The sequence below is a fragment of the Eptesicus fuscus genome, chromosome 12 (genome assembly GCF_027574615.1).
Source record: "Eptesicus fuscus isolate TK198812 chromosome 12, DD_ASM_mEF_20220401, whole genome shotgun sequence".
NCBI lineage: Eukaryota > Metazoa > Chordata > Mammalia > Chiroptera > Vespertilionidae > Eptesicus > Eptesicus fuscus.
In genome coordinates this window covers 18,239,323-18,258,193 of record NC_072484.1, presented here as the reverse complement: position 1 = coordinate 18,258,193, position 18,871 = coordinate 18,239,323, and the positions used below count along the sequence as shown (strand labels likewise).

General features: G+C 44.1%; 1 protein-coding gene across 1 annotated transcript in view; it reads right to left on the bottom strand.

Annotated features, from left to right (window-relative positions):
- The window catches only part of KIF16B (kinesin family member 16B), a 277,225-nt gene that overhangs the window by 200,348 nt on the left and 58,006 nt on the right, over positions 1-18,871 (bottom strand). The window contains exon 12 of the mRNA XM_028144837.2: positions 17,138-17,197. Coding sequence (XP_028000638.2) covers positions 17,138-17,197 — 60 coding nt within the window. The remainder of the gene's footprint in view (positions 1-17,137; positions 17,198-18,871) is intronic.

Below are 18,871 nucleotides of genomic sequence, written 5' to 3'. Positions count from 1 at the left end.
GCCATAGCAGCATGCTGTCCTGTAACCTCCCTATAACCTCCTAGAGCTCACCTCCCTTTGCCCTTGATGTCAGGTTGTGAAGCACATTATCTGCAAACCCGAGAACTGGCACTACAGAAATGCTTTTTTCCCTGAGCAAAGGGTGCACACCATGACTGGTCCCGGGGTCGGGTGCAGGCGGAACCCCACAGAGGTCCGAGGTCACCATTACCAGGAGGGCAAAACACAAAGCCAATGGGGTTTCCTCAGCCCAGCCCACCCCTATGAATTGTTGCTATACTAACGGCAGCATCTGGCTGAGAAAAACAGAGCTGGGATTTCATGGATTTGGAACCCCATCATCTACCACATTCCCCAGCAGGGTTGGTCCCCTAGGACCAAGGCAACCAGAGCACAGAAGAGGAAACCACCTACCTGGGAACTTACAAAAAAAAAATTTGTAATTCAGCACCACCTACTGAAAAATAATAGAAAGACCTCTTCATAGTAATCTGTTAGAGAAGTGCCACTCATATATAGATGCCTAGACAGAGAGAGAAAAAAAAAAATCTAATTCCATGAATAATCAAGGTAGTGAAGCACCTCAGAAAGAAAATAAATCTCCAGAAAACAAACTTAAGAACATGGAAATATGTAATATAAATGACAGAGAATTCAAGATTTCAGTTTGTAAAAAATTCAGTGAGATACAAGAAAACACAGACAGGTAATTTAATGAGTTCAAAAGACAAATCAATAAATTAATCCTCCAGCTCTCTTTAGCAAAGAAATTGAAAATTTAAAAAAGAACCAAAAAGAAATTCTGGAGATGAAAAACTCAATAAAAGAGATCAAGAATAAACTAGCAAGCACAGGAAATAGAGTGGATGAGATAGAGGAAAGGATTAGTGATATTGAAGACAGAAATCTAGAAATGATGCAGAGGGAAGAAGAGATTTGAGCATTAAAAAAAAAACACAAAAAAAAAACCTCTAGAACTATCTGACTCCATTAGAATGAGCAATATAAGAATAATAGGCTTACCAGAAGAAGAAGAGAAGGAGAAAGAAATGAAAAGCGACTGAAATAAATAGCTGATGAGAACTTCACAAATCTATGGAAAGAGCTAGGCCCTCTTTCCAAGAAGCAAACAGAACACCTAATTACCGCAATTCAAAAAGGCCTTCTCTAAGGCACAATGTATTAAATCTATGAAAAATTAATGACAAAGAAAATTCTCAAGGCAGCCAGGAGAAAGAAAAAAAGTAACTTATAAAAAAAAAAAAAAAAGCCAATTAGGTTATCATCAGACTTCTCAGCAGAAACTCTACAAGCTAGAAAAAAAAGGTAGAACCAAATATTCAAACTATTGAAAGAGAAAAATTACCAGCCAAGAATAATATATTCAGCAAAGTTATCCTTTAGATATGAAGAAGAAATAAAGACTTTTCCAGACATACAGAAGCTGAGGAATTTATCAACAGAAGACCTCCACTGCAGGAAATATTCAAGAGGGTTATTCTATCTGAAATAAAGAACAAAAGGTAACAAAATTACCAGTAAGACCACCAGCAAACTTATATAGTAAACAGGGATAATTTGTGACAACAAAAACATTAAAGGAATGGAGATAAAGGTCTGAATTTGCAAAGGAAGGTGGAGATCAGATGCATTCAAAATAAAAAGGACTGCCCTAGCTGGTTTGGCTCAGTGGATAGAGCGTCAACCTGTAGACTGAAGAGTCCTGGGTTTGATTCCGGTCAAGGGCACATGCCCAGGTTGCGGGCTAGATCCACAGTAGGGGGCATGCAGGAGGCAGTCGATCAATGATTTTCTCTCATCATTGATGTTTCTATCTCTCTCTCCCTCTCCTTTCCTCTCTGAAATCAATAAAAATATATTAAAACACAAAACAGAATAAATAAATAAAAATAAAAAGGATTACTGTAAATATAAAACTTTATTCTTCATAAACCTAAGGGTAACCACACACTAAAAACCCCAAACTGAGACACATAACTTAAAAAAAGAAGAAACAGTAGAAAGAAATATGGAATACCACCAGACAAAAACACAAAGGAAATAAACCAATGGAGGTACAGAGCTACCAGAAAACAAAAGATAAAATGGCTGTAGGAAATCCTCATACATCAATAATTACCCTAAATGTAAAATGGACTGAATTCACCAATAAAGAGTCACAGAGTAGCAGATTGATCAAAACAATAAAACCCAACCATATGCTGCCTTCTACTGTAACATAGAGCCATTTGGGGCCTTTATAACCAACCACCCATCTATTCAGTGTTCAGACCTACTGAGCAGTGAAGAAAACTGATAGAAACTGTGTCCTTATGGACTCTCTATCCTAACGAATATAAATTTTAAAACTTCTATGTTTCAGGGACTTTGTCTAAGCTGCAAAGAGAAAGTTAAATTCAAAGTAAAAGGGTGGAAAATGATTCTACAAGCAAACAGCATCCACGAAAAGCAGATACAGCCAGACTCATATCTGACAAAATAGATTTCAAGATAACACAGGTAACAAGAGACAAAGATGGACATTTTATAATGATAAAGGGGACACTACATTAAGAAGACAGAACACTTTTTAATATACATGCACCCAATCAGGAAACAACGAAACATATTAAGCAACTACTCACAGAATGAAAGGGAGAAACAGACAAGAGCGCATAGTTGTAAACCTTCACACTCCACTGACAGCTCTAGATATGTCATCCAAACAGAAAATCAATAAAGAAATATCGGCCTTAAATGACACATTAGACCAAATGGATATGATTGACATTAACAGGGCCTTTCATTCCAGAACCTAAGATTATACATTCTTCTCCTATGACAAAAGCCATAGGCTAGGCACGATGGGAACCATCTCCTGGCTCCCAGGCTCACTCCATCACCACCCACTCCTCTCCAAACTCACAGCTCTTAGAACTCCTCCAAGCTGAGTTATATGTGTTCCTGGGTGACATGAACAATAAACTGACTATACCATAAAAAGGTCACTTCTTAAGCCTCCCTGTCAACTAAACCAAGTCCCTAGAGTTTAGCATACCCAGTGAACCAGGTGTACATAAAGCATACTTCCATACGACCAGGCAATCTCTTCCTCCCTGACTGTGGCAATAAATATGCAGTAAGAGCCCGTCAGTGCACATGGCTCACTGCAAAAGATCAGAAGGAAAATCCCACGTGTATTCAAAATTTATTGCATGGTACCAACATTTAACAGGATGCATTTGACTTCTTTCTGAGCCTTTTGCTCCAGAAACGCTATTCAAAAGGAAGAACCAGCATATCCTTGCAATGCCTTTATTTATGAGCAGTTTCCTCAGAATGAAAACTGCCATGGAAAATATGGTAGGCTTGTCATTATTAACAACATCAGAGCTGGTTTTGTGAATAGTTTGCTTAGCCTCCGACCCTGCCAAGTTCTTCAGGCAACCTCCAGTGCTGGAGCCCGGACAGTCATCTATTAATTATCTAGCCCCAGTTTCAAAGAACAATGAACTTTATTATTTTGCCTTTCATCTTAAAAAGAAAAAGAAAAAAAAAAAACAGTTGCAGGAGCAGAAAAGGAAGAACACACAGTTTGATATAAATTAACAGCAGAGGTTGACTTTAATGAGAGGCTGACAAATTAACAACTTTATATTATATAAAGTGCAGTGACATCTTTTTTTTTTCTTGCTTTAGATCAAGAAAGAGCCAATGAGATAGTATGTGTGGATCCACTAAAAAAAGATAAAGGTCTTGCACATTGGGAGCACTGACAGCGACTTGTTCAAATAGACACGAAGTCATCCACATTCATCTGCAGGGGTGACCGGGCCAGCAGAGGAGGGCAGTTAGGGGTGACCGGGCCAGCAGAGGAGGCTTAAAAAGTGACCTTTTTATGGTATAGTCAGTTTATTGTTCATGTCACCCAGGAACACATATAACTCAGCTTGGAGGAGTTCTAAGATCTGTGAGTTTGGAGAGGAGTGGGTGGTGATTAAAGCAGAGAGACACATAATTTCTCATAAGGTTCTCTCAAATCATCCTTACTGCATCACCCCATCACAAATCCTCTCTCCTTTCAAAACCCTGTTCTCTGGAAAGACAGGAACGCACACTCACACATACACACACAGTTGTAAATTATTACGGCTAGTTGGGAAGACAAAGAAGAATGGAGACAAAGATTCTTGTGGTTGATTTTTTTATAAAAATGGAAAGAATCATTTCTCTCCCTCTAGCTCTCCCTCTACACGTACGTTTGGGTAATTCCCTCACACCTAATCCCTAAGCCATATGACTAGCTTTGGCCAATGGAACATTAGCCAGTGAGGTGCAAGTGAAGGCTTGAAAAATTCTTAAACATTAGAGCTTATCTCTTTTGTTCTTCCTATGACCCTGAGGCACCATATAAATGAGCCTGAGGATGAGAGACACAAGGCCAAATCATCCCCGGCTAGTACTGAACCAACCACTGGCCATGTGAGTGAGGCCATCCTAGACCAACCCGAGAGCAGCAGAAATTCCTTGAGCCAGCCTGGTCCACAAAATCATGCGAAATAATAACAGTTTCTTTAGACCACTAGGTATTAGGGAAAATGGTTATGTAGCCTCAAACTTGTCCTGAAACTTCTCAGAAATGAAGGAAGACAGTTGAGTTCAACAATAATTCACTGAACACTTATCCTATCTAATAAAAGAGTAATATGCAAATTCACCATCACTCCAAGACACAAGATGGCCTCCCCCATGTGGTCAAAAATGGCTGCCCCCATGTGGACACAAGATGGCCACCACAAGATGGCTGGCAAGGGAGGGCAGTTATGGGCAGTTGGGGGTGACCAAGCCAGCAAGGGAGAGCAGTTGGGGGGACACCAGGCCAGCAGGGGAGGGCAGTTGGGGGGACCAGGCCTGCAGGGGAGGGCAGTTGGGGGGACCATGACTGCAAGGGAGGGCACTTGGGGGCAATCAGGCAAGCAGGGAGGGCAGCTAGGGGTGACTGGGCCGGCAGAGGAGGGCAGTTGGGGGAGACCAGGTCTGCAGAGGAGGGCAGTTGTGGGTGACCGGGCCAGCAGAGGAGGGCAGTTGGGGGAGACCAGGTCAGCAGGGAGGGCAGTTAGGGGTGACCAGGCCAGCAGAGGAGGGCAATTGGGGGAGAGCAGGTCATCAGGGAGGGCAGTTAGGGGTGACCGGGCCGGCAGAGGAGGGCAGTTGGGGGAGACCAGGCCAGCAGGGGAGGGCAGTTGGGGGGGACCAGGCCAGCAGGGAAGGGCTGTTGGGGGTGACCAGGCCTGTAGGGGAGAACAGTTAGGGGCAACCAGACTGGCAGGGGAGGGCACTTAGGGGTGACCAGGCCAGCAGGGGAGGGCAGTTAGGGACAATTGGGCCGGCCGGTGAGCAGTTAGGCATCAATCAGACTGGCAGTGGAGTGGTTAGGGGTGATCAGGCTGGCAGGCAGAAGCGGTTAGGGGCAATCAGGCAGAGGCAGGCAAGTGGTTGGGAGCCAGCAGTCCTGGATTGTGAGAGGGATCCCAGATTGGAGTGGGTGCAGGCTGGGCTGAGGGACACCCCCACCACCACCCCTCGTGCACTAATTTTGTGTACCGGGCCTCTAGTTATCAATAAAGAACTAGCATACAAGACACTAGAATTTATGAGAGATACAAAGATGAGTGAAAGGTGTTCCCTGACCTCAAGGAGTTTATAATCTAACTGAAGGAACGATGGATATAGAGATAGTTACAATGCAACATGAAGAAGCAAGCATCATTCCCTCCCATTTCCAAAAATGCCTGACATTCACATTACATTTATAAACTCATTTCTTCAAACATCTTCTCCACTACCATAGAGCCAACTGGGGCCTTTATAACCAACCATCCATCCATCCATCCATCCAGTGTTCAGACTGACCGAGCAGTGAAGAAAATTGATAGAAACTGTGTCCTTATGGACTCTATATCCTAATGAATATAAATTTTAAAACTTCTATGTTTCAGGGACTTTTCAAAGTGCTATAGTACAAACAGATAGATTAAATAATTTAGCATAAATTACCTTTTAAGTGAATTTAATTAATAAAATACTAGAACTGAAAATGTAAGACATTTATTTTATATAATCTGATGCCTCAAACATCAGTCTGAGAGATAAATTATATTGTTTTATTAGCAGATACATTTTTAACTGACCAAAAATTTATTGAGGTAAAATTAGGAAAGAATTAAAAGCACACACCTAAAATGCTGTGTGGTAGGTTTTGACAAATGGCATACATTTGGCACCACCACCATCAAGACATTTCCAGCACCCAAATGTTCCCTTCCCAGTCATTGATCTGATTCCCAGCATTATTGATTACACTTATTTCTTATCAATGAAATTGTGCTGTATGTGTTTTTAAAGGGACAAAAGAAGAGATGAGAAAAGTACTAGGTTATGGGAGCTGTACAAAATGCCCAATTGTGTGAAAGTCTTCTAGCTTATGGATTTGATCCCCATGATGGCAGAGATTTTCTCTGCTTACTGGATATACTTTGAGTCTATAACTATGTCTAATACTGTACATAAGAAGTGCTCAATCACTCAATAAGCACATATTTAATGAATTAGGGAAGGAGATAGGGATGGAAGGATGAGTGGATGATTGTGTGAGTGGGTGGATGGGTGGGTAGGTGGGTGGGTGGGTGAGTGGGTGGGTGGGTGGATGTATGAAAAAGATAAAATGAGGCAAGCTGGGCAAACCATTACAGGGAGAATATTTTCAAACTCACAGTAATGCTAGGAATTTCTTTCTGGATATGGACAGAAATCCTAGTTTATTCACCACCTTTTACCTTTATTTGCCAAAAAACTTCCAAACATTTGAAAATAAAGTTTCTTAAAGTTATTAAGAATGGCCAACCAGGAGGCAAATACTGAAAGGCATCACCTGCACATGGATGCAAGTGCCGAGTTGGACTGACTCTTTTTACAATGAAAACCAAAGGGGTACCCAGCCGGTGTAGGTCAGTGGTGAGCATCAACCCATGAACCAAAAGGTCAATGGTTCGATTCCCAGTCATGGCACATGCCCAATTTGAGGGTTTCAATCCCTAATAGGGGGCATGCAGGAGGTAGCCCATCGATGATGTTTCTTTCTCATCAATGTTTCTTTCTCTCTATCCCTCTACCTTCCTCTCTCTATAAAAATCAACAAAAACATATTATTAAAAAAAACACCAAAGGGGAAAAAAACACTGACTTCTAAAATTCCCACTTCGGCCAATCTCTGCTTCAATGAACACTTGGAAATTCAATGCATTATCTTCATGTAGCCAAATGAGCTCCAAAGATAACGCTTTGTATTTTTAAGATGGCTACACCTAAACAATAAATAGTATGTGTGACTGTCTGAGGTCAGAATTTTTAAACAGCAAATGTCCTAACAGTTGCTGATAAGGAAAGTAGTGACCCTTGGTTGAAAATCATGCCTCCTCCTTAATCCAAAATCTGAGCAAAACTGCTGTCCATAAATAAAATTATATCCTCGAGCTACCTCCCAGCTTCAATTTTTGTACCAGGAAAAGATCAAGATTAACTGATTCTAAAGGAGGCACAGGCCACAAAACTGTTGTCCCTCCAGTGCTTTATTCATAAGTGATCTGGACACCAGATGATTCAGTGCCCTGAGCATCAGGAAGCCAGAGGACCACACACCTGGCCCCACACAGTGGCTGAGCAACAGCCCCAGTTACTAGTGCTGCTTCCAAATCAATGCTGCCCCCTAATACAAGTCTTCTATGCAAAATGGAAAACTGCAGACAGTAGGAAAAACGCATTTTATAAGTTGCCATCATTGTCCAGAGACAAAAGTTCAGAGGACTGATTCTATCATAAAACAGAAATAAATTGGTTTATAATGCCTCTCCATAAAATTTAAACTCAGTAAAGAATTCCAATTTCATTTTACATTTCTTATTAGTCAAAACATTCTGAAAGACTAAAATATTTTCTTTCATCAATGTGTTACCCACTTCTGCCACAGACTTGTAGCAGCCTTCTCTATTGCCAGAAAATGGAATATTAAGACACCAGTACAATTTAAACTTAAATCATTTGCATTAGTATCCCATCATCACATACACTGAGTGGCCAGATTATTATGATCTCTGAATGCATAATAATCTGGCCACTCAGTATACATATATATCCTACCTAATAAAAGAGTAATATGCAAATTAACCATCACTCCCCTACACCCACCAGCCAATCAGTGTGTGTATGCAAATTAACCCCAACTAAGATGGCTGCTGCCACAGAGAGCAGGAGGGAGGCTTGGGTTTCCCCAGCAATAGAGGAAGCCAAGCTTTCCACACACCCTGGCGGGCCCAGGTCTCCACTCAAGAATACAAAGTTTCAATTATAGAAGATAAATCCCAAGAAAAATGGCGGCAGCCACAGAGCTGGAGAGAGCAGGCTAGGGTTGCCCCCTGTGACCGAGGAAGCCAAGCTTTCAACCTGCCCTGGCTGGCCCAGGCCTCCGCTTAAGGCTACAAAGTTTCAATTATAGAAGGTAAACAAATCCAAACAGAAATGGCGGCAGCCACAGAGCGAGCAGAAGGCTTGGCTTTGCTCCAGGCTACAAAGTTTCAATTGTAGAAGATAAATATATCCCAGATACCAGGGCCTCCACTCGGGTTGCAGGGGGAATGGCCAGCCTGCAGACCACCACAGGCCCCTCGCCCAGGCTGCCCCACGCCCCAAGGGAACCCCCACCCTGATTCGGGACACGCTTCAGGGCAAACCAGCTGTCCCCCACCCATGCACCAGGCCTCTATCCTATCTAATAAAAGAGTAATATGCAGATTGACCATCACTCCAACACACAAGATCAAGATAGCTGTCCCCATGTGGTCAAAGATCCTTCCCCCATATGGACACAAGATGGCCACCACAAGATGGCCACCACAAGATGGCCAGCAGGGGAGGGCAGTTGGGAGGGACCAGGCCTGCAAGGGAGGGCAGTTGTGGGTGATCAAGCCTGCAGGGGAGGGCAGTTAGGGGTGACCAGGTCAGCAGAGGAGGGAAGTTGGGGGCAAACAGGCTGGCAGGGGAGCAGTTAGACATCAATCAGGCTGGTAGGGCAGTGGTTAAGGAGTGATCAGGTTGGCAGGCAAAAGTGGTTAGGGGCAATCAGGAAGGCAGGCAGGTGAGCAGTTGGGAGCCAGCAGTCTTGGATTGTGAGAGGGATCCCAGATTGGAGAGGGTGCAGGCTGGGCTGAGGGACACCTCCCCCACCCCGCCCCGTGCACGAATTTCGTGCACCGGGCCTCTAGTGTGTGTGTGTGTGTGTGTGTGTGTGTGTGTGTGTATGAGGCCCGGTGCATGAATTCGTGCATGGGTGGGGTCCGGCCAGCCTGGCCAGGGGGATGGGACATGGGCGGTTGGCTGGCCTGCCTGCTGGTCGAACTCCTGATTGAGGGGACAATTTGCATATTAGCCTTTTATTATATAGGATATACACTGAGTGGCCAGATTATTATGCGTTCAGAGATCATAATAATCTGGCCACTCAGTGTAGACTCAAATATGCTCCATCCTCCAATTCTAATTCAACAAACATTGTTCACTGTGTTTAAGAAAAAAAAAATTAATATAATTAGTGTCTGGAAAAAAACACAACTTTAATTCAGCTTTTATACAAATAGCTCACTGATGTTCAAGGACAAGACTCTCCAGTTAGGGACTCCACACATGAGCGGCCTGCTCCCTGACTCCTAGCCCGGTGCGAGCCACAGTCAGATGCCCTGAGCAGGACAACGAAAACACAGAGCAAGTCAAGCACAGGAGTAATCCAATGTATGTATCCCGTAAGAAAGAGAACCTATATATTAAGAAGTGGGAAGAATAACCAATGCTGGAGGGATTCAAGCTGAGAGCACTGTCGGGGCTGCAAGCCCCGCTCTGCAGTTGGGCTCTGGACAGACACTGCACACAGGCGGCTCCCCTTCTGGCGCACCATCTGTCAGTCAGCGTGACGCTGCAGCCCAAACTCTCTGTGATTTATTCTGAAGCACAGAGCTTAGGGAGTATCTGGAAGTCAGATAGCATATCTTTGAGCTTTTTTTAAAAAAATCATTTATAAAACCCTAGAACAGAGAAACCAAAATGTGTACAGAGCAGACACACCAAAAAGGTGTATAAAGGATGGGGTGGGGGGAGACAGGGAGTGTGGACAAAGAATTTGGGTATCCTTCATTATGAAAAACTCATCGGCAATAAGACATTTATAAAAAGCCAGGCCAAAAGGTACACGAGAAGGGTATTTAGCAGTCACTTCATAAACCACTTCAATCACAAAGCAGTCAGTGCACTATTGATGCTATGCAAAAGGGGACTGACAGTAAGGTCTCAGGAATGCACTGAGCCCAGGGCCCGGAGAAGCTGGATTTATCTCAACAGTAAGTTCCAAGTCCCAAGAGAGAGATGGCAGTTTAATGCAAGTCCAGCAGGATGAGCATTAAACTCATGGGGCAGCATTCCAAGGGACTATAGAGGGATAAGCCAAAAAGAGAAGTTAACATGGACTCGGAGGACCTGGCAGCATGTGTCAAAAGACTAGGATGAGGACTCTGACATGACACAGGTCTAGCCATGAAACAGAAGCTACTCCAATGTCTAAGTCCCAACAGCTTTAACATGGGGAATTGGTCATTCGGTGGAAGGAAGACAGGAGAAGCCATCTGGATGGTGAGGCCACCCACAAGGTGACAACAGCAGGAGACCAGCATCACCCCTGGGCAGGAGGGACAAAAGGACTAGGAGTGTTTTTGGAGGCAGAACTGTTCACGGGAGGGGCCATGTGGATGCAGCAGAGGCCAATGGGGCAGGGACTGGTTTCCCCCACAGTGCTTCTCACAGGAGCCCAGGGAAGGACAGCTCACAGGGGCCAACCCCAGCTCTATAGGGCAGATCAGGAGAAGGGGGAGAAAGGATCTAATCCGAGGCTGCGCCACCTTTCCTCAGCTTTTCTGACTCAGCACTCAAACTTTAAGGAGCAGAAGCATCACCTGGGAATCTTATTAAAATGCAGATCTGCTGCAGGAAGCCTGCGGTGGAGCCCAGGGCTTGCACTTTCAACCAGCTCCCGGATGACGCTGAAGCTTCTGGTCCAAGAACCACGCTTTGAACAGCAAAGATCTAACTGACCTAAAGGAACGACTGGACTACATTCAAGAGGAATTAAGCCACATTCTTTTGAAGAATAAAAATACACAAGGATATATAAGCCTTTCAAATAGAAATAAGAAAAATAAGATGGAATGCATAGATAGGAGCATTACTAGGGCCTAGGGTGAGGCCGCTGCCTGCACAACAATCCCTGCTACTTTTCCCACTGGGTCATCAGATCTGAATGGTCCAAAGTTGCTATGAGCTGAAATGTGTCCCCCTAAAAGTCACATGTTGAAGCCCTACTCCCAGTACATCAGAATGTGACTGTATTTGGAGAGAGCACATTTGAAGAGGTAATTAAATTAAAACGAAGCCCTTAGGGTGACCCCTAATTCAATCTGACTGGTGTTCTTATAAGAGGAGATTAAAACACCGGCCAGGGGTGCAGCAGGCATGCAGAGAAAGGGTCATGTAAGGACACAAGGAGAGAGGCCATCCACAGCCAAGGAGAGAAACCTCAGGAGAAACCAACCCTGCACACACCTTGATCTTGACTTCTAGCCTCCAGAACTGTGAGCAAATACATTTCTGCTGTTTAACCCACCCAGTCTGTGGTATTTCATTCTGCCAGCCCTAGCAAATAAAGCACGGTTTTTGTTTTTGTTTCTTGATACTACTTTAATCCAGCAAATTTTCACCACACACCTGCTTGGTGAGAAGCAGAGTAACAGAAGTAGGTACACAGAATGACAGAACCAGTCTTTGCCCAGATCCTGCTTCTGTTTAGAGGGAAATACCAAGACCACCAAACTCAGATGATGCCAATTCATCAGATGATGAATACTGTGACAGAGGTAAAACCAAACGCTGTAAAAGCTAGAGGAAAACAAAATCATTCTACTGGGAAGTGGGAGAGACAAGTGATCAGAAAGCTTCAAAGTGGAATCTGACAGGCACAGAAAGGGGAAATACCTCAGATGATAGAGAAACATAGTCAAAAGCCAGAGACACCAAAACACACACTGCCCGGTTCCTACAGGGACCAGCGAGACATCTGGCAAGGCAAGGGGAGGGATGCTGGAGGTGTGGGGCACAGAGAACTGTGTGATAGAACCTGTGAAACGGAGATCACTGCCTTTGGGGACCAGGCAAGAAAGTTTGGACTTTAATTTTCTAGAAAATGAAGATTAATGAAAAAAAGGAAGGTAGATGAAGAGGCAAGAGAATACATTGTAGGGGATAATAAAACTCTCATTATCTAACTGCCTGAGAACTACCTCTTGAAGATAAACACACTTTCCACCGTCGTTAGCTACTTTCATAGCAACCCCGAGTACTTTATTATCTCAGACCCCACTAACTGGGATGTAAGGAAGAGGTCGCCATCCACCCTGATTTTCAAGCTGGGAACTAGGGTATGTGACAACTGTGGGTTGGTGGCAGGACCCAGGGAGTGAGAAAGACACCTAAAGCCTAAGATCCAAGTTCCGAAGGACAAAGCTGGAAGCCTCATCCTTATCACCACGGTGCCACCAGTTTGGCTGAGAACAGCCAGTGCCTTTTGTCAGACACGTGTCCACCCAGCAGCCTTTCACTCTCTCTCCACCCCCATTCAACATGACCTTGGATTTCACTCATCCAGAGCAAGCAAAGCCACAGGTTAGATTAAAAAGAAAGGAAGGAAGTTACTCCTTAGCTTTTGAGCATCCAAGGGCTCAGGATCTGGTGATTTCCTGGGAAATGAAGGGACTTTTAAGAGTAACTCAGACTTTAAAGGATTTTTGCCTTCCATACCAACTTGAGACTCTTTACCCTGCATGTTTGGGCTCCCATATATTCCTGAGGCAACTGCTCACGATGCATGCTGACAATCTAGTCTCAAGTCTCAGAACTGAATAGAAAATGTAAGCAGTCAGCACAGACAGCTCAACAATTATGAAGCTCACTCTGGTGGCTGAGAAGGGTTATACTCTTTCCTTATTCCTCTCTACAAGCAATACCTATGAGTCTCCTCCTATGAGTTGGGCAACAATACAAAATAATATTTAAGGTAAACTGTAATTAAAAAATAAATTTAAAGACATATAAAAAATAAAAATACCCTATCTAATAAATATGCTAATTGACCATCACACCATCACAAAGATGGCTGCACCCACAGCTGAGGCCAAGTTCCCATAAAGAGCCTTAAGGAGCAATCAGCAGGGACCTGAGGCTATGCCCTCCCCCACCCCCATGGGGCTTGACAGGGGACCTCAGGCTGTGCCCTCCACCTGGCAGGGCTTGACAGGGCACCTCAGGCCGCACCCCCCACCCTGGCGTCAGGCTGGGCGGCCTCAGGCCACATCCCCCACCCCAGTGCCAGGCCAGGGGACCTGAGGCCATGCCCCCCGCCTGGTGGGGCTTGACAGGAGACCTCAAGGTGCACTTCTCATCCTAGTGGTGGGCTAGGGGACCTCAGGCTGTTCCCCCCACCCCAGCGCCAGGCTGGGGGACCTCAGGCCACGCCCCCCACCAGATGGGACTTGACAGAGGACATCAGGCCATGCTCCCTACCCCGGTACCAGGCCAGGGGACCTCAGATCGCACCCCCCGCCCCAGCACCGGGCCAGGGAACCTGAGGCTATACCCCCCCTGCCTGGCTGGGCTTGACAGAGGACCTCAGGCTGTGCCCCCCACCCAGTGGGGCTTGACAGAGGACCTCAAGGTGCACCCCCAGTGCTGGGTCGGGGGAACTCAAGCCGTGCCCCCGCCCAGTGGGGCTTGACAGGGGACCTGAGGCTGTGCCTCCCTCCCGGTGCTGGGCCAGGGGACCTGAGACTGGCCCCCCTGCTTGCCGGGGCTTGATGGGGGACCTCAGGCCATGCCCCCCCACCTGGCAGGGCTTGAGAGAGGACCTCAAGGCACACCCTCCACCCAGGTCTGGGCTGGGGGACCTCAGGCCACGCCCTCCGTCGTGGCGCCGGGCCAGGGGACCTGAGGCTATGCCCCCTGCGTGGCAGGGCTTGACAAGGGTGGGACTGGCCAGGTCTGGATCTAGCCCAATGAGGGGGGAGGGCCGGCTGGGTCTGGGTCTCACGCGATTTTGAGGTGCATGTGGGTGGGCGGGGACTTGACTCTGGGCCCCATGGTGTGCCCCAGACTCTGACAGGAGGAAGGTTTTCATATACATTTTACTAATTTTCTTTCACCTCTAACACTTCTATTATAGAGAAAGGGCAAATAGCAATATTAAATTATTTCCTCTAATTAATCCCCTTTTAATGTGCACGAATTTCGTGCACCAGGTCATTAGTTAAACTATAAAAAACATAATCAAGTTGGGCAAGAAGAAGGAACAAGACAGGTTCTTACTGTGCCAAGAAACAACAAACTGGTCCTTGTATCTCCCTTTAATGCCCAAGGTATTTTGCTCTCTTCAGTCTTCTCCCCAGAGGTCTCTTTCTGAATGCTTAGAATTTGGGTTTGGAAGGAATAATAATTAACAAACTGGCAGAGTAAACAGCCAGGTTCTGATGAAGAAGCTATTCCTGGAGATGTAGTGCTTCACTGGCCTGCCTCTACAAAAAGAACAAATTCCAGGAACTGAAAAGATTCATATTTTAACACAGTGTGTACAGAGTAGACCACTGATCTCAAAGTAGGCTTATACATTTACACCTTTGCCACGGCCTTATTAGGCGACATACACTTCTTTCCCCCTTGACTTTCAGTTCAGCCAAGTGATTTGCTGTGGGATGCTAGCGGACATGATGTAAACAGAAGTCTGAAATGTGTTTGCATGATGAGGCCTGTCTGCTTGTACCTTGGCCAAGACCATGAGAAGAGCATGCTCTGGACAACCAGCTGGTTAGAGGAGAGAGACATGTGCAGCCGACCTGGAACTCACCCACAGCCTGGATCCAAGCCCGGCCAAACCTACTTGAGCAGCCAACCCACAGCCAATCTATACAAGCCTGAGAAAATAAATGTGGTTTTAAGCCACTGGGTTGGAGTGGGTTCTATGTAGCATCATTGAAGGGTAAGATGGCAGAAATATGGGAAAGGATTATGTGAACCACACAGATATAAACTCATTCAGATTCATCCAGTAACACTTTCCCCATCAATTTCCACAGAATGTTTTCAAAGACATCTGAGTAGCCCTCTTCTTCACCTCAGCCCTCAGGCACGGTCTTCCGGGAAGAGATGAAGACAGCCCTTATCAAAGGTGAGCAGAAAACAACCGCAGGTTGAAAGCACAGACACCAGCAGAGAAATCCTAACAGGGCTTGCAAGGTCAAAAGAAGGGAATAACTTGAAATAGCATCCACCTTTCTCATAACCTTTAACACCTAGCACATACCACATTTCTATTTTCCTCATCTAAAAAGTGAAGAAAATAATAAAATTTATTTTTTAAAAATAGAATTGGAATTGGAGGAAGATTTTAGTGTCGGGGTCCATAGGAAAAAAGCAAAAGGAAAAGTTCCGGGTTCAGCACAGTGGTGCTCCGGGAGGATCTCTTTGCAGAAACCACAACCCCGATTACAGCAGCGGGAGAGGCTGGGCAGCGGGAGAGGCGCGGCGGAAGTCCTTCAGTTCACTGCGGCGGATCCTCCTGTGCTAACAGGCACTATGTACACTGATGGCTTTTCAAATAGCTAACTATTTGCTTTCTCTTCTCCCTAAATGGAACAGATCTGAGCCCTCTCTCTTTGGCAATTTACTGAGCAAAGTGTACATTGTGCCATGAAAGGTCAAACGACTTGGATTCATAGCCTAGGGCTGCGGCATCACTCAGGACGGCTGATGCCACTTAAACGATGAAAAACATTCACATCTTTGGTGGTGCTTACTCCATACCTGACTATTCCAAAATGTGAGTCAGGTCTCTGTTCAGTTTCCTGCACAAAAATCTCTCAACAAAGGAGAAGCTGAGGAAATAATATATTATCATTATAACCAGAAGGAAAGAAAAGAAAGCCCGGACCATCACAACCCACCACCACTGAGAATTGCAGCACAACCTCTGGCTGCATGAGAAACAGTCTTTTAACCCTCAGAACAGAATGAGCTGCCGAAACGGTACATGGAGAACCTTATGTAAAAAGGCTGACCCCACTTTTCAAGAGAGGGTTTAGACACACAACTGAATGGCAAGCCAGGCCTTCAAAAGTTTACCCCCATGAAAGGGTAACTCGGTGCCCCATTTTCATGTGAAGTGGATCCAAATTAAGGTTTTTGCCAAGACGTGCAGCCTAGCTAATATTACAGGGGGCCTCAAAAACAAGCCTAGGATTCCATAGTCTCTGGATCAGTCTCTCATGTATCAAGTCAGACAGATTCATTCAAAGCACAAAATTCAATTCTGAACCCCAAACCTGGTGCTGCTGACCCTCTACAGATGGTACAGATTTTTGATCAACTCAGCAAAAAGGGAACATAAAGAAACATGTACTTTGAAGCAGAGAATGGAAAATGGTGTCCTTTCACGAGTCTTGTCAAATATGCAGACTATCAGTGTCTAACCCTTGAGACATACAGAAAAAAAAATCCAATAAGAAATCACTGGTTTAGGAGTTTCTGAAATCTAACCATGCTCTGCACACCTATTCTACAATATTGCCATGGGGAGTTTTCTATGGTTGTTGTTGTTTTAATTTAACACATCACTCTATACTGCGTTTGACAAAAGCAGAAAGGCAAAGTGGAATGTTAAATGGAGTTTAATATGTGCTGAGTCAAAAATGGAAAAACTCCAAGTGAAAGCAAACACCTCAGGTATCAACATCACCTCCACGGGTTAAAACACACACAGCTCTAACAGCTCCCCTTCCCCTTTCTCCAAAACCAAACCAGAACCCCAGTCCCCCAAGAGTCACTAATCAGCTCCACGAGCTTACCTTCAGCAAAGCACACAACAGCCATATTTGAAGGAAAAGAAACTTTTACCTATTTAAACCAGCACAGTAAAATTAAGGAACCTTTTTATAGTCCTTACTTTCAAAATATTTTGGGTTTCATTCCACTTATTTGTCCATTCCTTGGTCAATTCTTGAACCTAAAAGAAAAAAATATACATTTGTGATTGCTCCATAAGAAAATATTGTGATTTTCTTATACAAAGTTTCCAACTTTCATAGCTTTATGAAAGGATGTACTGTAATGTTTTAAATTGCATGGCAATTTCTAGCTCTGAAAGAACCACCACTAAATATAAATGAAACAGCTGATCTCATCCTACATTAAATGGGTTAATTTTTCCTGATTATACTTTAGGTCCTAAGAAGTAATGACTGACTTTTCTTTCTCATTACATGTGTGATTAAATCGCCTGGGATGCTGCAGTTTTCTTTTTAGGAGATAATCTGCTTTTGTAGCTAATTAATAGAACTTACAAATCTCATTCTATCTTTAAAAGGGGGGAGCTCTTTAATTGACTCTTAGTAAAAGCAAAAATCTTTTGATAAGAATCAGCTTCTTTCCAGTCTGCTGAAACTAGGGAAGAAAATGTGCCCAGCTGTCCAACAAAGCAAGACTGGAAGTGGCTTCTCAAAGTAATAAAAATATTCTGCTAGTTCCATAAAACTTTTAAAATAATCCTCGTGAGTAAATCATTAAGAAGCAAAAAAATGATTCCTTATGAAAACGTAGAAAAAAAATGAATGAACAATGTGTTCTATGAAACGGGGTATATCTATGGCTGAAATAGTGACTTCCAAGAGGCAGAGTGGGGGGAACACGTGCTTTCAAAGCCTTTCCCCCTCTTTACCCCAGCACTCCTGCCACCTCCCCACTCCCAATGGCAGACCATCCCACTGACACTGCCCGGTCTTCCCTCTGATAAGCTGCCTTATTTAACCAGGCCAAAGTGGATGCACCGAATATATCTGCTTGTACTCTTACCACACAGAGGAAGATCCTTTCCACACACTTAATATCAATTATAGTAACAAGAAAGGGCTTTCGTGTCTGTAATCTTCCTGAAAGTGTTTGCAACTGAGGCGAAATGGAGGAACTGGACTCACTGTTTATCGTGGAGGAAAACCAAAACATATCTCATGCATCTAAATTGAATTAGCTATTCCTTTTACTCCTCAATTTACCTCTGATAGGGATGTACTACTTCTAAGTTAAAATAATGTTTCTTCTTTTTTACTAATAATGTCAAAGTCTCTCATCTTCTTGGTGAAAGAAAGAAAGAAAGAAAGAAAGAAAGAAAGAAAGAAAGAAAGAAAGAAAGAAAGAGAGGAAGGAAACCTGACAGAGCCTCTCTAACTTTGTTTTTACTTGTTTTTAATGGTTTGGTAAGACTGTCCTGATCTATCTGGAACTGGCTGTATACTCCAAACCTTCATCACATGAGTGATGTCAGCTCCACAGGCTCTGACAGCAGTAAATGCACATAGCTCTCAGAGCTTTTGTTTTGCAAAAGCTTTCAGAGAGGAAATATTCTTATGCCTTTTCTCCCTACAGAAGGGGAGAGATCAGTGTGCTGAATTTACTAATTTATAGTAATAAATTAACAGATTCCCACTAGCAATTTCTCTGAGAAACACTGAGCATTCAACAATAAATGCTTCTTTATTTCACCAACATAGGTATATGCCCTCCCTGAAGAAACATAAGTCAACCAATTCTTTTCCAATTCAATCAAATAATTCCAGCTTTAAACAAATGGTAAGTATGCCTTGAGTTTATTTTACTATTGAATTTAAAGCAAATAATCTCAATT